Source organism: Poromitra crassiceps (assembly GCF_964638095.1).
Source record: "Poromitra crassiceps genome assembly, contig: HAP1_SCAFFOLD_683, whole genome shotgun sequence".
Classification (NCBI taxonomy): Eukaryota; Metazoa; Chordata; class Actinopteri; order Beryciformes; family Melamphaidae; genus Poromitra; species Poromitra crassiceps.
In genome coordinates this window covers 14,935-40,406 of record NW_028151725.1, presented here as the reverse complement: position 1 = coordinate 40,406, position 25,472 = coordinate 14,935, and the positions used below count along the sequence as shown (strand labels likewise).

The following is a 25,472-nucleotide window of genomic DNA, read 5'->3' as shown; positions in this document are numbered from 1 at the left end:
GTCTTCATTATTGAAAACAGTCTAAGACATTATTTGAGTGCATCCAGTTTTGCAGATATTAATTACAAATGGAATATTTGCAAGTAAATAAATTGAATTCAATCCAGCTCTTCGTCACTCTGGGCTCCAGACTCCGCCTCCTCGGCGAGGGAAGTGTCCCTCAGTCCCGTGAGGGGAACCAGCCTCCCCTTTGAATCCACTGTCATGGGCTGGATGATGTTGTCCCTGGAAAACAAACAGTCCACAAAATCACGGGTAAAAGCAAAAAACAGCACAGTTCCATCTTTAAATATTTTAGATAAATTTAGATAAAACTTCAACTTCAGTATTCTGTTTACTCTGTGTATTTTATTTGTCTTTGTTTTGTTAAGAGGATCTTTCTGTGTTGCCAAGGTTCCTTTCGTGTTTTTCCTTGTTCACATTCAGGGTCTAGGGTTGGGAGATTGTCATTTTCATTGATTATTTCAAAATGTGCTAAGCCCTTTTTTAGTGTAACTGTGATTAAGGACAAATAAACCTGACTCCAATGATCATGTGGGGAAATTCCATATGGTTTCGTATCACATCACGATGCTTCTCTTCTGACATTTTTAAGGAACTTCATTCCGTTACATAAGAACATGATATGGATCAACATTAGGCCTACAGGTGTAGATAAAACAGTAATGAAAGTATGAATATTGGCTGCCCTCTTGTTTCATACATGTATAACTTGGAAAATAGAGCTATACTTCTATTTTCAGTGGACAACGGAAACCAAACTGACCATCTCTCACCAGCCAGACAATCCTATAGCTTCAACACGTTAATCAAATCCCTTTAATCCCTTCCTCATGCTGACCCGGAGAGCTTGCTGAAGATCTTGAGCAGCTTGTGGGCCTCCTCATCCTTCTCCTCCTCCGTCATGCCCTCCATGGGGTTGTGCTGCTCGGCCTCCACCCGCCCCGTCACCGGGTTGACGAGAGCCTTGACCTGCCGGTACTCCTCGGTGTCGGAGTCTGAGTCGCTGGAGTACTGCCCGCCGGAGCTGGAGCTGCCCAGCAGCAGGCCCCTGGTGGCCAGCAGGCCCGCCGCATTACCGTAACCCGTGTACTTGATGAAACGGCTCACTGGAGGAAGGACGGAGACATATACATTATATATATATATATATAATATATATATATATATATTATAGATGGAAAAAATGACTTTCAATCTGACATCCATGAGCTCATTTTAGAGGTCTGTGTGTGCTGTACACCGGACACACCTGTTTTGAACTTCATTACCTTAAAGCCATTTTGATGTAAAGGCTTATGCTAAAATGTTTGAAATGAGTTTCTTTAAGACAAATATAAATAGTCAAGTTGATCCTATGTATGAATTTCTTTCCAAAGCCTTTTTGCCTTTCTATTCGAGGAATCAGCGTGACGTCACAACACCGCAAATCCCCCGGAAGCGCGGCTGTTAACTAGTATGAGTTGTGGCAAACAAACCTCATCTCAAAAACTATACATGACATCGCTTATATTTTTCTGAGTGAGAGCAGAAGTAGCTCAAGAGTCTGATTGATGTATAATATATGCATGTCGTGTTAAAGTTGTGTGAACTGTCGCAGTTTTCAAAATGTCAACAACATAGAGTGAGACATTCAAGGCAGCTCCACATTGTTTGTTTACCAAAATGCTGCTCGGCTGATCCCTCGTATTCAGGCAAAGGGCGGCTACTTTAAAGAATCTAAAATATAAGATAGTTTTGATTTGTATAACATTTTTGGCCACTTCATAATTATTGTGCTTGCTGACAAGCAAGGCACAATCTTGAAATCCCACATACTTATTATTGTGCTTGCTGACAAGCAAGGCACAATCTTGAAATCCCACATACTTATTATTATTCTTATATCTGCCAAAAAGTTAGCCGCGTAATAACTCCCTCAATTTTTGCGCCACATAGACATGCCAGACCTCAAAATGACCGGCTCATTGAGTACATGTATGCTATGACTTTGCTAAGGGTTTGTGAAAGCGGTTTGGCCGCAATTCACCATTAAGCGCCATTTTTTTCCCCATTGACTTGCATGGGGTTTGGAAAAATCTTGCAAAATCTTGCAGTAAATTAGGTGTAATTCAGAAACCATAACAGCTAGAGCTACAAAACTTGGTAGGGAGGTGCAGTGAGGGGTCCTTTACTATCCCCGAAAAAATTGCACCAATTGACCATATGGTGGCGCTATAACAGCCCTCCTTACCTTTTGGTCCATAACTTTTGAACCGTAGGGTCTATCATCAAAATTCTTTTTCCCCTGGATTCCTTGGGTCCTCCCGCATCTACTCAACTAGGCCACGCCCATTTGCGTCTGACTAGATTTTCCGCCATTTTGCATTTTGTCCAAAACCGTTTTTTTGCCATTTCTCCTTGAAATTTTGTCCAATCTTCACCAAACCAACGCACACATCATGTGGGGACTGTCCTGCAGAACACTGATTTGGAAGTTTTTGAAAAAAACGCACCGTTGCCATATAATCGACTTCCAACTTTCTGTGGGTGGGGCCTATTTCACAAAGATCGTCCGATGCTAACCAAACTTGGTACAGGTGTGGAGGGATGTACTCTGAGCCTATATCAGAAGTATTTTGTCATTTAGCCTTTAGGGGGCGCTATAGCAACATTCAGTGCCTGTCCCTTCTAAATGGTTTTATTTTGAAGGGCGGCAGGAAGTGCAGATTCATTCTCATTATGGACAGCCTTCCTTCTTGTATGACACTTGACACTTCTGAGTTGATTTCAGAAGAGATAGTGTCATTTGGCGTGTAGGGGGCGCTATTGTTTGCCTATGGGGGGCGCTACAGCAACGTATCTCCGCAACCGTAACTCGTAGAGACTCACGAATGGCGGCGTTGGAATCGGGGTGGAAAATTAAGGGGGGCAACACTCACGGATGGCGGCGTAGGACTCGGGGTGGAAAATTAAGGGGGGCAAGGCCCGGAATATATCTGCCACAAAGTTCGGCGCGTAATAACTCCCACATCTTTCACACGACATAGACATGCCATACCTCAAAATGAGCGGCTCATTGAGGACATGCTCTGACTTGGCAAAGGGTTTTGTCAAGCGGTTTGGCCGCTATTCGCAAGCTAATCTGACGCTTCGGTCATGCTGCTGCATGTGGACAGGTGAAAACTGCTCTGCTCTCCTTTCATAGATGCTCTTGTCACACTCATAGACTCCATCCATCCACCTCCAGCTCACAAGCCATCATCTCGATCTGGGGACGTTAAGTCCAAACTCCTGACCTCCACCGGCCCAGGCTCCACCAGTTTCAAAGCATCACAGCCTCGCTCCTCTGCAAGACTCAAGCCTCTACAAGCTCTCTCTTAATTTGCCATTGAATCCCCTTGTAAATGCTATCTCTCAGTAAAGAACCGGGAATCCTGTCCTGTTGCCATGTCTGCTCATTTGGGGGTTTTGTGTCGGGCCTGAGTCAGGACAAATACACGATATGATGTTGATGATGTATCGATATATCCATGTATATCAATATATCATCCCACTCCTACTAGCAATCAAGAGAAACCCAGTTCAAATGTGAGTTTTATAATCTGTTCACAGGGTTCAGGGGGTTACTTTTAAAAATGAAACCCGATATAATTTCTCCCGCTTCCACTCACAAAGGCCCGCCCATAACTACTTAGTCCCCCTAGCTGCATGGGCAGGGACCTTGCGATTGTAGTGGGGAATGCTCCCCAACATGTAGCGTTGCTGAACGCAGCCCCAGGCCTGACTCCACCTCTCACCATCACTTTCCACCTCACGCCAATCACCTTCCTTCCTCTCACCAATTACCTAATCAGCCCAGAGTATATAAGACACCTGTGAGCCTTAGTTTCCCTCTCCCTGCTGCCATTTGTCCCACAGAGGTGTGTACATGTAGGCTGCCAATTGGGTCCTAGAGTGCTGTGTTTTGTTTCTTTTGGCTAACCCTTAATTATTATTTTAGCTCCCTTGCGGGTGCTCCTGTCTCCTGGTGTAGGCCTTTGTTCTCCCTCTGTGCTCCTCATGTGCCCTCACTGGAGGTATGTAGGCAGACATTTTTATTATGGGAACAAGCTATGGTGGTGTTTTAATGTAGGCTGACTTTAACTTATTGTTTTAGCGTCCTGGTTGGTGTGTTAGCATCCTGGTTGGTGCCCCTGCCCCTATAGGAAACTATTGTCATACAGTGGTGAGTAGGCCCCGGACATTTTTAATGGATTGTTTCAGGTGGATGAATATTGACTCTATAATCATGTCTCTTTTATAGGCCCCCACCTGCTGCTGTTTTGCTTAGTTTTAGTTTGTATGCACAATTTTAACCTTTGTATAACCAACTGGTATAGTTATTTTGTTTAATTTGGTTTGTAGTGTTTTTCCTTTTGATTTAGTGGAGCTGAGTGCCAGTCATCTGGGGGGGCTAGTCACTCTGGGTGCGGTCCCTTCACTGCTTGCTGTGACTATAGGCACTGGGACACACGAGTTGTTCACCTGTTTGCTGTGAGTGTGTAGGTTGTTGTGACTTCACGTGTGGTGAGTATCTGTTGCACCCCTCTACACCCCCTAATAGTCTGCCACCTCAGTTGCCGGCCTCAGCCTACTACTTTATTTATTTGTCAATACCAGTCATAGTAACCGTGAATTTGTAACACATGTTAAATACATTTTAAAGAATTGTTATTGTAATAAAGTAATACGTTTACAGTTTATAGAAAGTAGTGTGCTTCAATTATTAACTGCCGCTCTTTTGTTTTTCAGTGACTTCTCCACATTGCTAATTTATTGATGCAAAATAAAATCAAGGTTTATTTTGAAACACGTCTCTGTCCCTCAGTGAATGAATCTGTGTGTCTTACTTATGTACTTGTGAACATCAAGGGTTATTTGGTACAAAACTGTTTTCCAGTTTACCTATTTCTTGGGGTGGAAGTCCCCAGGTGGCGTAGTTGGTTTTTTCCTCATTCATATATCAAATCTCATTCCTTTGCCCGCACCCCGCCACATTTGGCGTAGTCGGCAGGATCACTGTTAAGGCAGAGACGTGTCATTTTGTTAGATTTATTTTGTATACCAGTTGGTTAATTGTATTAATTGTGCTGTAATTATTTGTGTGGCAAAACAGCAGCAGGTCCTGGACGGATCCCTCAACTGCCAACCTCTGCTCTGCTAACCTCTTCTGCTCCGTTTCCTCATGGAGGAGGAAATCGCTCAATTAAGAGAACTGGTCACCCAGCTACAAGCTGAGAATCGACAGATGCGTCGGCAACGGGACGTTGACCAAGCTGGGAATGGTGCCGCGTCCACCAGTTCTGCTGCCCCTGGGCCCCCTTCAGTACCGGTAATGGAGAGACTTGTTTATCTTCCCAGAGACAGGAAGTGCCCGACATTTCGGGGTAGGACTGGCCTGGGCATTGCTGAGTGGGTGGAAGAGGTCCAGGCTTGCATACGTGCTCGCCGTCTACCGTCGGCTGAACAAGCCCTGTTTATGTATGACCATTTAGAGGGGGAAGCAAGAGAGGAGGTTAAGTACCGATCGCAGGAAGAAAGGGAAGATCCAGCTATGGTGCTAGCTATACTGCATGAACTTTATGGGTGCACCAGATCATATGTGTCCTTGCAAGAAGATTTCTTCGCAAGAAAACAACAAGAGGGGGAAACTCTACAAGAATTCTCTCATGCACTCATGTGTCTAATGGATAAGGTTGTCAAAAAGGCCCCTAACAGTTTATTGAATAAGGACTTGTTACTCAGAGACCAATTTGTCGAACAGGTGTCTGATTGTTCCCTACGCAGAGAGCTTAAACAATTTGTCCGGGGCCACCCTACTGTCACCTTGATAGAAGTCCGCACCGAGGCTATTAGGTGGGAACAAGAAGGGACATCAGGCAGTGGGAGGGGTAGAAGTAACTCTGTCCCCTCTGTTTTTGGTTTCCAGCACACTGTTCAGGGAAGTCATCCCAGCTACAGCAAGCCAGGCAACTCTCCTTTTAACTCTGAGCTAGGTGAACTAAAGCAAATGCTCAAGAATCAACAAGAACAGCTGAATCACCTTACCCGAAGTATGGCAGTCCGTAATGATGCCCCTAGACCTCAATGGAATAACCGTAACTATGCCCCTAGAGCTCAATGGAATGACAAGAAAGCAACCATTTGTAGGCGGTGCCAACAGTCTGGCCACTTTGCTAGGGAGTGTACTGGAGAGTATGTAGCCGCCCCGCCTCAGACAGCTTCTGTAGCAGCTCACTCAAGTGCCACTGATGGGCCCCACCATTCAGACCAGGGAAACTTTCACCCCCTGAACTGTTGAGCCAAAGTTCAGGTGGGGGCTCTCCAGGCTCAGGGCCTACAGAAGGTGGTACTGAAACTTTGGTATCAGCTTGCCCGCACATTACCATATCAATGGGTGGGGTTGAGATTCCATGTTTAGTTGACACAGGGTCAATGGTGTCCACCGTAACTGAGAGTTTCTTTGTACAGCACTTTGAAACTTGGGGCCCAGAAAAACTCCGCTCCTGCAACTGGTTGAGACTAAGTGCTGCTAATGGGCTAGTGATACCCTATGTAGGCTACTTTGAGATGGATGTACAGCTTTGTGGTAAAGTGATTGCAAAACGGGGGGTGTTGGTTGTCAGGGATCCCCCACACAGTGTACCTTCAGTTCCTGGTGTGCTCGGAATGAACATTATCAAGGAATGTTACTGGGAGTTGTTTGTGCAGCATGGCCCTGCCCTTTTTAACTTGCCATCTGTGTTGCAGGCTCCCACGCAAATTCAGCAGGCTCTCCAGCACTGTCAACATGTCCAGGATAATGTCCCTGCCGATCACACGGGCCGGGTAAAAGTGAAGGGTGGAAGGGTATTCAGAGTCCCAGGGGGTACCATGAAAATTGTGGCAGCCACATGTTCCCAACAGCGCCGTGCAGATGATGCCTTATTTGAGCCCCTCAGCAGTAGTTTGCCTGCAGGACTACTAGTCTCCCCATCACTGGTTCAGGTAACTAGAGGTACGGTTTACATCCCCATCATCAATGTAGGGACCCAGGATGTTGTACTGTACCCTCGTACTGTTCTAGGTACCGTGAATTATGCCCACATCGTAAGCTTACCCACAGGTCTTGAGGAGAGGGAGGTAGCAGCCACAGTTTCCTCCCAGACTGTAACCCATTCAGTGCAGGACACAATTGCTGCAGTTGATCTAACAGCCCTGGCAGAGCAGGAGCAGTGTCAGGTAAGGTCCCTACTGCAAAAGTACAGTGGTGTCTTTTCTGCATACGAGGGAGATATAGGTTGCACCAATCTCATTTCTCATGATATTCCTTTAGTGGATGAAATACCTGTACGCCAGAGATATAGGCGCATCCCCCCTTCAGAATATGATGCAGCCAAGGCCCATATACGCCAGCTTCTTGAGGCACAGGTCATAAGGGAAAGTAATAGCCCCTTTGCCTCCCCCATCGTGCTGGTTAAGAAAAAGGATGGCAGCCTAAGGTTGTGTGTGGACTACCGGCTTTTGAACAATAAAACTCGGAAGGATGCATTCCCCTTGCCCCGGATTGAGGAGTCCCTCGACACGCTGTCAGGGGCCCGCTGGTTCTCTACTCTGGACCTGGCGGCTGGGTACCACCAAGTACCAGTCACAGAAAAAGACAAACAAAAGACTGCGTTCTGCACCCCCTTTGGGTTGTTCGAGTGGAACCGGATGCCATTTGGGTTGTGCAACGCCCCAAGTACATTCCAGAGATTAATGGAGAGAATCTTTGGAGACCAGCACTGTCAGTCACTGTTATTGTACTTGGATGATGTTGTTGTTTTCTCATCCACTGTAGAAGAGCACGTGGAGCGTTTGGGAGCTGTGCTGGGCCGCCTGCAAAAAGAAGGTCTCAAAGCTAAGTTGGAGAAGTGTTCGTTCTTCAAACCAGAGGTGAGCTATTTGGGCCACGTCATATCCAGGGATGGTGTGTCCACAGATCCTGGTAAAATCGAGGCAGTCTCAAAATGGCAGCGACCTAACCAGGTGTCAGAGTTGCGTTCCTTCCTAGGATTTGCAGGATACTACAGACGCTTTGTTGAGGGGTTTGCAAAGCTGGCCTCCCCTTTACATCGCCTGGTCGCTGAACTACTTGGCAGCAAATCCCGGAAACCATCAGGGAGGAGCCTACAACGTGCCTGGAAAGAGGACTGTGAGCACAGCTTTGAGGGCCTTAAAAGCAGGTTGGTGTCCGCTCCAGTCTTGGCTTATGCAAACTTTTCCTTGCCTTTCATCCTTGAGATTGATGCCAGCTACAGTGGACTGGGCGCCGTGCTCTCGCAAGAGCAGGATGGTAAAATCAGACCTATAGCTTATGCTAGTCGTGGGCTTAGGCCTACAGAGCGCAACATGAGCAACTACAGCTCAATGAAATTGGAGTTTCTGGCCCTTAAATGGGCCATGAGTGAGAAGTTTAGAGACTACCTGCTGGGACACAAATGTGTGGTGTATACGGATAATAATCCTCTCAGTCATCTCTCCACAGCCAAGCTGGGGGCTCTAGAACAGCGCTGGGCTTCACAACTGGCAGCATTTGACTTCACACTGAAGTATAAGCCTGGTCGCAGTAATCGAAATGCTGATGCCTTGTCCCGACAACACCCAGCCAGTGCGACTGCATTGGACTACAGAGCCTCTGGTATTCCGGTTCCAGAACCACTGCAGCAGGCTATAAATGCTAATCCAGCAACTCGGGCTACTCAGGCCACCATCTCCACCATCTCAGCTTTCCCCTGCCACACTCACTCTGACCTACGTCTTTTGCAGGAAGCTGACCCTGCTATCAAAGAATTCTTGTGTTTTTGGACCAGGAGGAAGGCCCCTGATGCAGTGGAACGGCGCCAGGTCTCCCACGAAACGCTTGTGCTGGTGAGACAATGGGACCGGGTAGTGGAACAAGATGGGGTGCTCTATCGCAGAGTCTGCCGCCCCAACAGAGAAGAGGTTCTCCAGCTGGTCCTGCCATTGTCTCTCAAGGGCCAGGTGATGCATCAGCTGCATCATGAACATGGACATCAAGGGGTCGAAAGAACGACTGATTTGGTTCACCAGCGGTGCTATTGGCCGGGAATGCACCATGACATCAAGAAATGGTGCCTGGAATGTGAACGTTGTCAGGTAGCTAAAGACACTCGCACTGCTGCCTCTGCCTACATGGGCCATTTGCTTGCTTCTCGCCCAAATCAAATACTTGCCATTGACTTTACCATGTTAGAGCCATCCAAGAATGGGATGGAGAATGTCCTTGTCATGACTGATGTATTTTCAAAGTACACTCAGGCAGTCCCAACCCATGACCAACGGGCATCTACAGTGGCCCAGGTGCTGGTTAATGAGTGGTTCTGCAAGTTTGGAGTGCCAGGTCGCATCCACTCTGACCAAGGCAGAAACTTTGAGAGCAACCTCATCCAACAGCTCTGCACTCTGTACAACATCGAGAAAAGCCACACAACTCCCTATCATCCTGCTGGGAATGGCCAGTGTGAGCGTTTCAACCGCACCCTGCACAACCTTCTACGCACCTTGCCTGCCACCAAGAAGAGGGATTGGTCGTGCTACCTGCCCCAAGTGACATTCTCCTACAACAGCACAGCACACCAGTCCACTGGTGAGTCTCCATTTTTCTTGATGTTTGGGCAAGATCCTCAGTTACCTGTCGATTTTCTCTTGGGCAGAGTGCAGGAACCTGTGGCCGGCAGTACCCATGATTGGGTTGTGGAACACCAGACCCGGCTGCGTCATGCTTTTGAGGGTGCTACCAAGCATATGCAGGATGCAGCTGATCGGCGTAAGATGAACTATGATCAACATGTGCGTGACGCCCCCCTGCAAGAAGGTCAGTTGGTCTATCTCAGAGATGTCGGAGTTAGGGGCCGACATAAAATAAAAGACATTTGGAGCTCTGTAGTGTACAGAGTGCTGAGGGCCCCAGCAGTGGGGGGATCGGTGTATACAATTGCTCCTTCGGATGACCCTCACAAGGTAAAACACATCCATCGTTCACTACTAAAAAGTAAATTGGATCATGTGATTGATTGCCCCTCTAGTGAGCCACCTCAAGAGATCAGACCCCCTTCAGTGGAGGGGTCCTCGCTGGATGGTGAATGGTTCGTGTTGCTCCCTGAACCTACTGCTGCACCAGTGGACTGCCAGCAGCGCTTGTCGACTTCTGCCTCTTTTCCATCCGCCCAGCCAGAGGTGACGGGGCCACCTTCTGCCAACCACAACCAGGCATTTCAACCACCCGGTACAGTTGACCTCCCAGGCGACGGCGAGGCATCCCTTAGAAGGACCGGGCGTACCAACGCTGGGAGGCACCCAAACCCCCATCACCTACCGGAGGCGGCGAGTAGTAGAGGCATAGGGGCTATCAACTCCCTTGGGCCTGTGTCTACCGTTCCTGTTTTTAGACCCTGGCAATAAGTTTTATCATCATCGGGTCGATGATTTAAAAGTGTGGGGGTAGATTGTAGTGGGGAATGCTCCCCAACATGTAGCGTTGCTGAACGCAGCCCCAGGCCTGACTCCACCTCTCACCATCACTTTCCACCTCACGCCAATCACCTTCCTTCCTCTCACCAATTACCTAATCAGCCCAGAGTATATAAGACACCTGTGAGCCTTAGTTTCCCTCTCCCTGCTGCCATTTGTCCCACAGAGGTGTGTACATGTAGGCTGCCAATTGGGTCCTAGAGTGCTGTGTTTTGTTTCTTTTGGCTAACCCTTAATTATTATTTTAGCTCCCTTGCGGGTGCTCCTGTCTCCTGGTGTAGGCCTTTGTTCTCCCTCTGTGCTCCTCATGTGCCCTCACTGGAGGTATGTAGGCAGACATTTTTATTATGGGAACAAGCTATGGTGGTGTTTTAATGTAGGCTGACTTTAACTTATTGTTTTAGCGTCCTGGTTGGTGTGTTAGCATCCTGGTTGGTGCCCCTGCCCCTATAGGAAACTATTGTCATACAGTGGTGAGTAGGCCCCGGACATTTTTAATGGATTGTTTCAGGTGGATGAATATTGACTCTATAATCATGTCTCTTTTATAGGCCCCCACCTGCTGCTGTTTTGCTTAGTTTTAGTTTGTATGCACAATTTTAACCTTTGTATAACCAACTGGTATAGTTATTTTGTTTAATTTGGTTTGTAGTGTTTTTCCTTTTGATTTAGTGGAGCTGAGTGCCAGTCATCTGGGGGGGCTAGTCACTCTGGGTGCGGTCCCTTCACTGCTTGCTGTGACTATAGGCACTGGGACACACGAGTTGTTCACCTGTTTGCTGTGAGTGTGTAGGTTGTTGTGACTTCACGTGTGGTGAGTATCTGTTGCACCCCTCTACACCCCCTAATAGTCTGCCACCTCAGTTGCCGGCCTCAGCCTACTACTTTATTTATTTGTCAATACCAGTCATAGTAACCGTGAATTTGTAACACATGTTAAATACATTTTAAAGAATTGTTATTGTAATACAGTAATACGTTTACAGTTTATAGAAAGTAGTGTGCTTCAATTATTAACTGCCGCTCTTTTGTTTTTCAGTGACTTCTCCACATTGCTAATTTATTGATGCAAAATAAAATCAAGGTTTATTTTGAAACACGTCTCTGTCCCTCAGTGAATGAATCTGTGTGTCTTACTTATGTACTTGTGAACATCAAGGGTTATTTGGTACAAAACTGTTTTCCAGTTTACCTATTTCTTGGGGTGGAAGTCCCCAGGTGGCGTAGTTGGTTTTTTCCTCATTCATATATCAAATCTCATTCCTTTGCCCGCACCCCGCCACACAAGGCAGGCGGTGCATGGCGAGGACTGCAAGCACAATTACATTTTCGGTAGGAAATGTAGACATTCTAGTTATTATTCTTATATCTGCTAAAAAGTTAGCCGCGTAATAACTCCCTCAATTTTTGCGCCACATAGACATGCCAGACCTCAAAATGAGCGGCTCATTGAGGACATGGTTGCTATGACTTTGTTAAGGGTTTGTGAAAGCGGTTTGGCCGCAATTCGCCATTAAGCGCCATTTTTTTCCCCATTGACTTGCATGGGGTTTGGAAAAATCTTGCAAAATCTTGCAGTAAATTAGGTGTAATTCAGAAACCATAAGAGCTAGAGCTACGAAACTTGATGGGGAGGTGCACTGAGGGGTCTTTTACTATCCCCGAAAAAATTCCACCAATTGACCATATGGTGGCGCTATAACAGCCCTCCTTACCTTTTGCTCGATAACTTTTGAACCGTAGGGTTTATCATCAAAATTATTTTTTCCCTGGATTTCTTGGGTCCTCCCGCATCTACTCAACTAGGCCACGCCCATTTGCGTCTGACTAGATTTTCCGCCATTTTGCATTTTGTCCAAAACCGTTTTTTTGCCATTTCTCCTTGAAATTTTGTCCAATCTTCACCAAACCAACGCACACATCATGTGGGGACTGTCCTGCACAACACTGATTTGGAAGTTTTTGAAAAAAACGCACCGTTGCCATACAATCGACTTCCAACTTTCTGTGGGTGGGGCCTATTTAACAAAGATCGTCCGATGCTAACCAAACTTGGTACAGGTGTGGAGGGATGTACTCTGAGCCTATATCAGAAGTATTTTGTCATTTCGCCTTTAGGGGGCGCTATAGCAGCATTCAGTGCCTGTCCCTTCGAAATTGTTTTATTTTGAAGGGCGGCAGGAAGTGCGGATTCATTCTCATTATGGCCAGCCTTCCTTCTTGTATGACACTTGACACTTCTGAGTTGATTTCAGAAGAGATAGTGTCATTTGGCGTTTAGGGGGCGCTATTGTTTGCCTATGGGGGGCGCTACAGCAACGTATCTCCGCAACCGTAACTCGTAGAGACTCACGAATGGCGGCGTTGGAATCGGGGTGGAAAATTAAGGGGGGCAACACTCACGGATGGCGGCATAGGACTCGGGGTGGAAAATTAAGGGGGGCAAGGCCCGGAATATATCTGCCACAAAGTTCGGCGCGTAATAACTCCCACATCTTTCACACGACATAGACATGCCATACCTCAAAATGAGCGGCTCATTGAGGACATGCTCTGACTTGGCAAAGGGTTTTGTCAAGCGGTTTGGCCGCTATTCGCGAGCTAATCTGACGCTTCGGTCATGCTGCTGCATGTGGACAGGTGAAAACTGCTCTGCTCTCCTTTCATAGATGCTCCTGTCACACTCATAGACTCCATCCATCCACCTCCAGCTCACAAGCCATCATCTCGATCTGGGGACGTTAAGTCCAAACTCCTGACCTCCACCGGCCCAGGCTCCACCAGTTTCAAAGCATCACAGCCTCGCTCCTCTGCAAGACTCAAGCCTCTACAAGCTCTCTCTTAATTTGCCATTGAATCCCCTTGTAAATGCTATCTCTCAGTAAAGAACCGGGAATCCTGTCCTGTTGCCATGTCTGCTCATTTGGGGGTTTTGTGTCGGGCCTGAGTCAGGACAAATACACGATATGATGTTGATGATGTATCGATATATCCATGTATATCAATATATCATCCCACTCCTACTAGCAATCAAGAGAAATCCAGTTCAAATGTGAGTTTTATAATCTGTTCACAGGGTTCAGGGGGTTACTTTTAAAAATGAAACCCGATATAATTTCTCCCGCTTCCACTCACAAAGGCCCGCCCATAACTACTTAGTCCCCCTAGCTGCATGGGCAGGGACCTTGCAAGGCAGGCGGTGCATGGCGAGGACTGCAAGCACAATTACATTTTCGGTAGGAAATGTAGACATTCTAGTTATTATTATTATTATTCTTATATCTGCCAAAAAGTTAGCCGCGTAATAACTCCCTCAATTTTTGCGCCACATAGACATGCCAGACCTCAAAATGACCGCCTCATTGAGGACATGTATGCTATGACTTTGTTAAGGGTTTGTGAAAGCGGTTTGGCCGCAATTCGCCATTAAGCGCCATTTTTTTCCCCATTGACTTGCATGGGGTTTGGAAAAATCTTGCAAAATCTTGCAGTAAATTAGGTGTAATTCAGAAACCATAAGAGCTAGAGCTACGAAACTTGATGGGGAGGTGCACTGAGGGGTCTTTTACTATCCCCGAAAAAATTGCACCAATTGACCATATGGTGGCGCTATAACAGCCCTCCTTACCTTTTGCTCGATAACTTTTGAACCGTAGGGTTTATCATCAAAATTCTTTTTTCCCTGGATTCCTTGGGTCCTCCCGCATCTACTCAACTAGGCCACGCCCATTTGCGTCTGACTAGATTTTCCGCCATTTTGCATTTTGTCCAAAACCGTTTTTTTGCCATTTCTCCTTGAAATTTTGTCCAATCTTCACCAAACCAACGCACACATCATGTGGGGACTGTCCTGCACAACACTGATTTGGAAGTTTTTGAAAAAAATGCACCGTTGCCATATAATCGACTTCCAACTTTCTGTGGGTGGGGCCTATTTCACAAAGATCGTCCGATGCTAACCAAACTTGGTACAGGTGTGGAGGGATGTACTCTGAGCCTATATCAGAAGTATTTTGTCATTTCGCCTTTAGGGGGCGCTATAGCAGCATTCAGTGCCTGTCCCTTCGAAATTGTTTTATTTTGAAGGGTGGCAGGAAGTGCGGATTCATTCTCATTATGGCCAGCCTTCCTTCTTGTATGACACTTGACACTTCTGAGTTGATTTCAGAAGAGATAGTGTCATTTGGCGTGTAGGGGGCGCTATTGTTTGCCTATGGGGGGCGCTACAGCAACGTATCTCCGCAACCGTAACTCGTAGAGACTCACGAATGGCGGCGTTGGAATCGGGGTGGAAAATTAAGGGGGGCAACACTCACGGATGGCGGCGTAGGACTCGGGGTGGAAAATGAAGGGGGGCAAGGCCCGGAATATATCTGCCACAAAGTTTGGCGCGTAATAACTCCCACATCTTTCACACGACATAGACATGCCATACCTCAAAATGAGCGGCTCATTGAGGACATGCTCTGACTTGGCAAAGGGTTTTGTCAAGCGGTTTGGCCGCTATTCGCGAGCTAATCTGACGCTTCGGTCATGCTGCTGCATGTGGACAGGTGAAAACTGCTCTGCTCTCCTTTCATAGATGCTCCTGTCACACTCATAGACTCCATCCATCCACCTCCAGCTCACAAGCCATCATCTCGATCTGGGGACGTTAAGTCCAAACTCCTGACCTCCACCGGCCCAGGCTCCACCAGTTTCAAAGCATCACAGCCTCGCTCCTCTGCAAGACTCAAGCCTCTACAAGCTCTCTCTTAATTTGCCATTGAATCCCCTTGTAAATGCTATCTCTCAGTAAAGAACCGGGAATCCTGTCCTGTTGCCATGTCTGCTCATTTGGGGGTTTTGTGTCGGGCCTGAGTCAGGACAAATACACGATATGATGTTGATGATGTATCGATATATCCATGTATATCAATATATCATCCCACTCCTACTAGCAATCAAGAGAAACCCAGTTCAAATGTGAGTTTTATAATCTGTTCACAGGGTTCAGGGGGTTACTTTTAAAAATGAAACCCGATATAATTTCTCCCGCTTCCACTCACAAAGGCCCGCCCATAACTACTTAGTCCCCCTAGCTGCATGGGCAGGGACCTTGCAAGGCAGGCGGTGCATGGCGAGGACTGCAAGCACAATTACATTTTCGGTAGGAAATGTAGACATTCTAGTTTCATTTGTTACTTCATAGTTTTGATGTCCTTACTATTATACTAAAATGTGTGTGTGTGTGTGTGTGTGGGGGGGGGGGGGTGTACACTCATCTTATAATAACATGTCATAGATAGACATCGACTGTCCTATCTGATGTGTTCAACTTTAACACGGGAGACTGTGATTAATAAGCGTACAAGCGTATAAGCGTTTGTATTTTAATTTTAATTTTGTAACTGTAACTGACTTGTAACTGACCTGTCTTGGCCAGGTCTCCCTCGGAAAAGAGATTTCAATCTCAAGGGACTTCCTGGTTAAATAAAGGTTAAATAAATAAAAATAAAACATATCTACACATTCCCCTTCAGTCGCCCTGAGTATATCAAGATGTTCTTTTCAGTCATCCAGATTAGGAAGATGTAAAAAACAAAAAAACAATGGACTTCAAATGAAGACTTTTCACCACTCTTCATCATCATCATCATCTTCCATATTATAGGTCCAGTGAATTTTTATTCTTGGATACTGTGTTTTTTGTTTTGTTTTGGGGAGGGGGGGGACTTTACATCATTCCCCACAGATCCAGGGAGAGCGCTGGTGTCTGTCTGGTCTCACCGTTTTCCTTGCAGAGGACAAAGAGGAGGTCGGCGGCGCAGTGTTTGAGCTCGGTGTCGAAGTGGGTCATGAGGCGGACCAGACGGCTCTTCACTGTGTCGCCTTCCTCTGGCTTCAGGGACACGTCTCTCAGCGGGGGCAGGACCTGGTGAAGGTCGCCCGGGGACGCGGGTTAGGATTTCAGCAGAAATATGACCTTATAATGATTTCATTTCAGAGAGTCTCATGTATCTTCTCTCTGTGTTAAGATATCCGAATAAGCACCAAAATAACATTATTGACCAAAAACGGGACAAGGTTTTGGGCTGCATTACTTGTTTCCTGATGAACTGGCGTGTTTCCCGATGCGCCCGGCAGCTCTCCGTCAGCAGATTGAGGACCGGGGTCAGCTTCTCTTTCATCTTCTCGCCCTGAGATGCAGACAAATAAGCAAATAACATTCCTTCAGATTAATTCAGCATAATCCTATCATGGCCTCTCAGATGTGGCAAATGAGCAAGCACAGAAAAACAAAAGCAAGAAATGACTCCTGTGATCTGCAAAACATTGGGACACACCGTAGTTGAACTAAGGCCATGTTCACATTACAGGCTAATCTAATTTGCTGATAAAGTCATTAATCATCATTATCTTGATTGGTTTCCCAAATCTGATTTGGGAGTGTGTCCACACTGCCACAAATCTGATTCTCAAGTCGGATCTGTGTGTCCAGACCTAAACAGCCTATCTGCATGGGTTGCTATGGTAACGACGTGGGCGTCAGGAAATACGTACGTTGGTGACGCGTGGTTTTCCTGCGCAGAAGCATTTGATGACGAGTTGCGAGTGACGTTCAAATCAGATTTGGTGGATCTGCGCGTCCACACTGAAGTCACATCAGTCGAAAGCAGATTGGAAACTACCTCCATATGTGGTTTGGGACAAGTGACACAAATCAGACTTGGAGCGTCCAGACTCATGAAACCAATCTGGATAAAGTCATTAATAGGTCACTAAAGTTCACAAATCAGATTTTTTTTTTTTTTTTTTTTTTTTTTTTTAATTTAATGTTTTTTTCCCCGATTTTTTATCCCATTTTATCCCCCGTTTAGTGCTCATTTGATTACTCAATCCTGGTTGCTACTCCATCCTCTGCCGATCTGGGGAGAGCCGAGACTGATTCCATGCATCCTCCGAGACATGGGCAGTCAAGTCAGCCGCTTCTTTTCACCTGCCCGAGGGAGCTTCACCGGTAGGACATAGCACGTGGGAGGTTCACGCTATTCCAACCAGTTCCCCTCCCTCTGAACAGGCGCCCTTAACGATCAGAGGAGGAACCATATAAGCAACCAGGATGTTGCATGTTTTTGTGAAGGGGGTTCCTATATGAAGGAGACCCCCGGGAGGCACGGGGAGAACATGCAAACTCCACACAGAAAGGCCATTTTGCCGACCCCACCCGGGCGGTGGGCACTCGAGGACATGCGGACGGGCACGCATTCCTTCAGTGTTCACATCGGTCCAGGTGGGAATCGAACCCACGACCTTCGAGCTGTGAGGCGATAGTGCTTACCACTGCACCACCGTACCTCCCCACACACAAATCAGATTTGGCCTCCTAGTCTGAACATGGCCTTAGTAACCCATGATTAAGTAAAATATTTGATTAATATTCAATATTTTATTCATGCTCTTCACTCATTTGCTTCTCAAACGCTCGCGCTCTCTCTCCCGGCCCTCACCGAGTCCAGGCGTCTCTCCATGAACAGCAGCATGGTGTGGACACAGTCCATGTTGACCCCCTGGTAGTGCTGGGAGCCCGGCTGCACGGGCACGGACAGCAGCACGTCCAGACACTGGAGAGGCAGCGCCGACAGCAGGTTGACCGTGTGGCTGAGGGTGGACAGGGGAACGCAGGGGAACAGAGACACAGAGGGGGGCAAAAAGGATGACAGGGGAGAAGAGGCGAGTAAGTACGCGTGCATAAGATAAGAGCACGTATCATTGTCAAAGTCATTCCTCTGTGTCTATCCTGCCTAAATCGTGTTCATTCTCACCCCTGCAGTTCGTCACTGTCCTCCACCAACAGGCAGCGTCTCATCAGGCAGAGACGCAGGATCGCCACTAGGTGCCGGTAGAGAGCTGCATCTTCCTGAGAGGGGGAGTGTGCACATACAGTTCATTTCTCTAGTCCAGTCGTTCTCAACATGGGTAACGGGACCCCCCAGGGGGTCGCAAGATTATTTTGGGGGATCACAGGATGATTGTCAAAAGAGAAAAAATAAAAAATGAAATGATTTTTCTCCCATGATGATTAAATCTCCCATAGCAATGGTTTAATGTATTATAAAGCTATATAAACTATAACAATGATTTCAGTAAGTGAGTGAAGTCAGTGTGTGAATGCGTGCGCACTGTCGTTGGGAGGGTAGCGGCGGGGTGGGTTGGGGGCGAATAACCCCAGCCTAAAGTTTTCTGTGGGTCACGGCTCAAAAAGGTTGAGAACCACTGCTCTAGTCTACATACAGCCACTCAACGGTTTAACTTTGGGCTCGGGTTTGATTTCATCTCATCTATTCTTCAGCAGCAAAACTCATATTTCCTAGTTACTGTATATTCAATGTGTTGGCCACACAGCAGAGCAGCTGTAATGCAATCAAACCTGAAGGCTGCCAGGTTCACGCTCCTGGGAATCCACTGACCTCATTTGGCTCCTGCCTGTGAGTGCTGTAGGTGATGTTGAAGAGGACTTTGAGGATCTCTATAGTGCGCTGAGCGGCTTCCAGGGAGATAGGGGGCGCTGCCGGGTCCAGCGTCACCTCGTACTGGTCCTTCCACTGCACCTCCAGGCAAGACTCCAGAGCTTCTGTGAGGATGGACACTCCTCCCTCCTGCAAGAGGAGACACAGAGGAGATCAAGTGTGAAGCGGCAAGCAAAGCGCAAATGAGAAAGCAGACCAAGAAGAAGCTCATAAATACAAAGAAATGTAGGTGGACCAAAACAATCAAATCACAAATCAAATCACAGAAGATTCTTTGCTGGTGTAGTGATGCATGTTGGCCAAAGCCAGTAGTTCACTTTTGTGATCTTCAGATATTCCAGTTGTTGCCCAATTGACATCATAAAGATAGAGATATAACTCAGGGCCAGGGGAAGTAACAGCTGATCTGGTATATTGGTAAACCATGCATAAGTAACATAGGAAGTACAGCACTATGTGTTTAATATGGTAAGTTAACATAGCATGCAAGTGAAGCATCAACAGCCTCGTCTACATCCCCTGCTCTCACCTGCTGAAGCTGACTTCTCTGCTCTCACCTGCTGAAGCTGACTTCCCTGCTCTCACCTGCTGAAGCGGACTTCTCTGCTCTCACCTGCTGAAGCTGACTTCCCTGCTCTCACCTGCTGAAGCTGACTTCCCTGCTCTCACCTGCTGAAGCTGACTTCCCTGCTCTCACCTGCTGAAGCTGACTTCCCTGCTCTCACCTGCTGAAGCTGACTTCCCTGCTCTCACCTGCTGAAGCTGACTTCCCTGCTCTCACCTGCTGAAGCTGACCTCCCTGCTCTCACCTGCTGAAGCTGACTTCCCTGCTCTCACCTACTAAAGCTGACTTCCCTGCTCTCACCTGCTGAAGCTGACCTCCCTGCTCTCACCTGCTGAAGCTGACTTCCCTGCTCTCACCTACTAAAGCTGACTTCCCTGCTCTCACCTGCTGAAGCTGACTTCCCTGCTCTCACCTGCTGAAGCTGACTTCTTTGCTCTCACCTGCTGAAGCTGACTTATCTGCTCTCACCTGCTGAAGCTGACTTCTCTGCTCTCACCTGCTGAAGCTGACTTCCCTGCTCTCACCTGCTGAAGCTGACTTCTCTGCTCTCACCTGCTGAAGCTGACTTCTCTGCTCTCACCTGCTGAAGCTGACTTCCCTGCTCTCACCTGCTGAAGCTGACTTCTCTGCTCTCACCTGCTGAAGCTGACTTTGCAGCTCGTCTACATCCCCTGCTCTCACCTGCTGAAGCTGACTTCCCTGCTCTCACCTGCTGAAGCTGACTTCCCTGCTCTCACCTGCTGAAGCTGACTTCCCTGCTCTCACCTGCTGAAGCTGACTTCGCAGCTCTGGCCGTAGAGCGGTGATGAGGAACAGGAGGCGAAGTTGGTAAAACTGTGAGCTGGAGGGAGAGCGGCAGCTGGCAGTGCAGGACAGACGCTCCGTCAGACCGTACATGAGCCTGGGGAGCAACGGGACAACTTAGCTGGCTGCCACTGTCATGTTGTCCCATACAAATCCTCAATGAAGGTTATGAGATGAGTGTGAATGTGTGTGTACAGGGCTGTGTGTGTGTGTGTGTGTGCGTGTGTGTGTGTGTTTGTGTGTGCGTGTGTGTGTGCGTGTGCGTGTGTATGTACTGTATGTCTATGTATCTACTGTATGTACATTTATGTATGGTATGTAAAAGAAAAATCCACACTCGGATACACTTGTGACATGTCTTGTGGCTGCATTGCATTCTGGTCTATTGAGACTAGTTGGTGGAGAAGTTGGTGGGACAGTATACACTCTATGAAGCCCGTGCCTATAATACATTATAATCATATTTATAACACATTATAATGCCATCATAATTCATCGAGTGAGTGACATTAATTTGTGAGGACAATGCAGTTGACATCTACAAGTGAGCTTGTAGATGTTTTGTATTATTATTTCTGTTATTTATATCTTAGTTAAAATTGGCTAAGTGGGCAGTGTCTGCCTGTGGGCTCGGTGTTAGTCACGAGTTGTGATGTCAACAGTGATGTCACTTGAGCAATTGTGATGTAATCAGTGATGTCATCAGTGATGTCACTCGAGCAAATGTGATGTCATCAGTGATGTCACTTGAGCAAATGATGTAGTATGAGCCGATGGCGCCTACAGTAGGTGGGTGGGCAGGCAGTGATGAAGTGCGTCCTGATGAAGACGCACTGACGTCAAAACGTTGTCTTTTTACTCTGCACCTTAAATAAAAGGCATTCTATGGCCCGAGTTGCTCCAGACTTCTTCCTTTTGGGTGGGCAGGCAGTGTCTGTATGTCTGTCTGTCTGTCATGATGATTTCATGATTTCCATAACTGCAGCCATAGCGCATCATCTCCAGAGTCTATGCGCGCTCGATTCCGAGTTTTCTTTTCTAAATACTGGATATATTTTGCACCTATTGCAAATAATATACACCATTTTGCTTAGATTATCTAAAAACAGGATGAGCAGTCTTGTCGGTTTTGTGTCTTTTGGGTTAATGCAGCAATTTTATTTTCTATTTTATAATATAAGAATGTAAAAGGCTGTATTTTAATGGTGATAAAAGCGTAAACAAAAACATTGTGGAGAAAAAGAAATAATGCCATCATAATGCATTATTTGTATAGTCATAATCATGCATAGACAGCTACAATGTTGTATAAGATTATAAACACATTGTTTACCATCTTATATACATCTTTTTCATTACCACTTCAATGAAAAAGAAAAACAGATGAGTAATGTTATAAAACATAACCGTAGCATGATTATAACTATACTTATAATGCATTATGATGGCACTATAATATGTTACGTGATTATAATGAATTAAACACAGCCTTCATAGAAGTGTTCACAAACTGGTCTCTTCGCCTCTTCTAACATGGATTTATCCTTGTATGATTGTTGAACATCGGTTCTATATATGTGTGTGTGTGTGTGTGTGTGTGTGTGTGTGTGTGTGCGTGTGAGTGTGTCCGCGCACGCGTGTGTGTGTGTGTGTGCGTGTCCTCCCATGCACCCACCTGAGAGCACTGAACCTCTCCTGTGCCCAGGAGCTGTTGTACACCACGTTACACAGCACCTTCATGGCCTCCTTCCTCTGCACCTCACCCCCCTCCTCCTCCTCTTCCTCCTCCTCAGTGTCCGTCTTGCTCTCCCTGCGGTCCCTCCTCCCTCGCTGCAGGACCTTGTGGTGGTCCGCTCCCCTGTGTGTTTCTGTGACGCCGGCCCTGTGGCTCCCGTACTCGCCGCTGTCGTCCGGGTCCCCGCTGCTGATGTCACTCTGGGCGTCCTCGTGGCCCGCGGGAGACTCCTCGTCTCGGTCGTCTTCCACAGCGTTGTGCGACCCTTTGGCCTGGGCCAGGGAGGCGATGATGTCGTCGTAAAATTCAGAGTCGGGGTCAGCGGGCTCTTGGGCGGCGGCGGTCAGGCCGGCCAGCTTGGCCACGGTCAGGAGAGCGTTGTCCGTCACCAGGGGGTCCAGCACCTTTTTGTCCCTGGAGAGGATCCGTAGGGCACGCAGACAAACTCTGAGCAGGCGGCATTTCACTCCCGTACCGATTAACCTCACCAGGACCGCCGCTAAATTCTAAGGAAAGGGACAGAGAAAAGCAACACGTACTGATGATATCATTGTAAAAAGGAACAACAAAAACATACAATAATCAACCGTTTTTATAAGCAAGTGGCATCGTCAGGTACCTGTCGGAGGATGAGGCCACGATCCTGGCAGTACTCATCACAGTCAGAGTCTGAATCGGCGTAGTCCCGCACTTTATTCTTCCTGAACTGGTGCAGCAAGGGAAAGAGTCCGATTAAATCTCTCATTCAAAATGAGATCAGATACAACTCTACGTCTGCACTGTGAGACATTTTCAATACTGAGTCAGTTGTAGCTGTGCTCAAAACAAATGCTGTACTGTACCTCTTCTAGCTCTTTTTGCTATGGAAAGCAGACAGTCCATTTTCAGTGATTGATTAATTGGAAGAGAGAGAGAGAGAGAGAGAGAGAGAGAGAGAGAGAGAGAAGACAAAACAACATCAGTACACGTTTACAAAGCGAAGACATGACAGCACCAACATCACACCTACCTGCTGTTCTAGCAGGCAGACAGACAGACAGACAGGTCAGACAGACAGACAGACAGACAGACAGACACACAGACAGACAGAGACACACACAGACAGACAGACATACACACAGACAGACAGACAGACAGACAGACACACAGACAGACAGACACACAGACAGACAGACACACAGACAGACAGACAGACACACAGACAGACACACAGACAGACAGACAGACAGACAGACAGACAGACAGACAGACAGACAGAGTGTTGAATAGATTAGCACGCAGTATGTTCCTTATTCAATTACACAAGCTGGGCTCAATCTGCCTGAGCAGCAAGGAGAGAGGAGAGAGGGATCAGGGACAACTGATACAGCAGAACGACTAATCACACAGACAGTGTGTGGGAGGGGAGGGGTGGAGTGGGGAGGGGAGGGGAGGGGAGGGGTGGAGTGGGGAGGGGAGGGGTGGAGTGGGGAGGGGAGGGGTGGAGTGGGGAGGGGAGGGGAGGGGAGGGGTGGATGGGCGAGGAGGATGGCAAAACGACTTACTTTCCTTCGGTCTCTCTCATCTGCATCAAAGAAGAAACATTGGGCGTACTACGAGAAAGAGACGTTAAACACGTTATTTGTACATTATTTGTAACGCACTACGAGAAAGAGACGTTAAACACGTTATTTGTAACGCACCAACATGATAAACGGCCAGCGACTGTATTGTGCTAGAAGTAGGCCAAGGTCACTTTTCACTTTTTTACAGATTATGAAAGTGCAGATTGTAAACTTTCAAATGATGTGTCCCACATTGTAATCTGAAAAAGAATGAAGGGAGATATGCTTATTTGAATGTTTACACTCCTAAAAGCCACATTCAGAGATAACGGCCCTCAAAGTTGGAGAAGCTTTTCACACCTAGGCAGCCAGGTAAGGGGGGACTGGACAACAAGGACTTTTATTTAACAAGATACACTTATTTACTATTTTCTAATTTTCTGGGAATTACAATTGGCCATGTGGTCCCTTCCTCTGGGGTGTGTCACATAATATAGCGATTATATTGACAGATATTGCGATTGCGATATGACTCACGATTTTAGTGGGAATACAAATTTTTGCATTTCATTTTCACAATATACACAAAAATGATAGTGTGATTTTTACTGGGGTCTGCAACAAATGCATGTTCCCTTACGTCTGGAGAATATGATTTGGAGGCCGGGAGCATCTCTGTTGCATCACAATGCTTCATTTGATGGTATGTTGTGACACATTTGATCTTTGCGGCTGCTCCTGCGATTTGGATTTTGCACTTGGCCATATTGTGATTTTGATATTGATTTGATTAATTGTGCAGCCCTAGTGTGTGTGTGTGTGTGTGTGTGTGTGTGTGTGTGTGTGTGTGTGTGTGTGTGTGTGTGTTTATGAGGTGTTACCTCTTTGTTGAACTCCTGTAGCTGTGTCTGAACACCGTTCTCATTCCCCTGCCTGATGCACTGGATAATCCCCTTCACGTCCAAGTCCATGTTTCCCTACACGGAGTACACGCACACGCACACACATGTGCACACACACACACACGCGCGCGCGCGCGTGCACACACACACGTGCACACACACACATGCACGCACGCACGCATGCAGGGACAGGAGGGGGCAGAGGAAGAGGCACTCATGTCATAACAAAATCACATCACATGACAGAGGTTATGCATTAATAAGTGCAAAATGATTTTAAAAAAACGCATCATCAATACGTCTTTTGTCTGTAAGGATGTATCAGGATTATGCAGACTTGCACTGTCTCCCCATGCGTTGGTTTCACCTTACCTTACCCAGGTGATATCGGTGCAGTCAGTGTCCTCGTAGTGTCGCTTCAACTTGCTTCTTTCTCAGTGTCCTGTCCTCATATGAACACCGTGGTGTCACTCCCTTCAAATCCACTCAATTCAACCGATGTGCTCACTCACTCACTCTCTCTCCTGCACTCAAGCTGACACTCTCTCTAGCTCTCTCTCTCTCTCTCTCTCTCTCTCTCTCTCTCTAATCCTTGAGAGATGCAGGACACATGGGGTGGTTATGGTTATAATCCACTAATGGACTTTAAGCCTGTATCTCTCAGTGCTGCTGACCCTCTGACCTTTTATAGCTTTTCCAGACGTGTGCTGTGCAGCTCTGTCTGTCTTTCTCTCGCTCTCTCCGACAATTCCAGAAATGTAAAGAGAAATGATATGTGTGCACTTTATACTCTGCTATTCATGCTCAATCCCACAAGATGGAGCCAACTCACCCAGTGGCTTTTTTTTTTAAGTTCTTGTATGTGACTTAGGTGTGCCT

At 47.0% G+C, this 25,472-nt stretch overlaps 1 protein-coding gene across 1 annotated transcript; it reads right to left on the bottom strand.

The window, feature by feature from the left end:
- Nucleotides 1-98: 98 nt before the first annotated feature.
- Nucleotides 99-24,662, bottom strand: LOC310771475 (chaperone Ric-8A-like; the record flags this gene model as incomplete). Its single annotated transcript, XM_083664078.1, has 13 exons — nt 99-225; nt 842-1,109; nt 16,303-16,447; nt 16,617-16,712; nt 18,024-18,174; nt 18,339-18,433; nt 18,984-19,172; nt 20,374-20,509; nt 22,088-22,653; nt 22,767-22,853; nt 22,990-23,007; nt 23,692-23,739; nt 24,573-24,662. 13 exons carry the CDS (start codon nt 24,660-24,662, stop codon nt 99-101), a joined length of 2,016 nt encoding a protein of 671 aa, XP_083520204.1.
- Between the last annotated feature and the right edge of the window lie 810 nt (nt 24,663-25,472).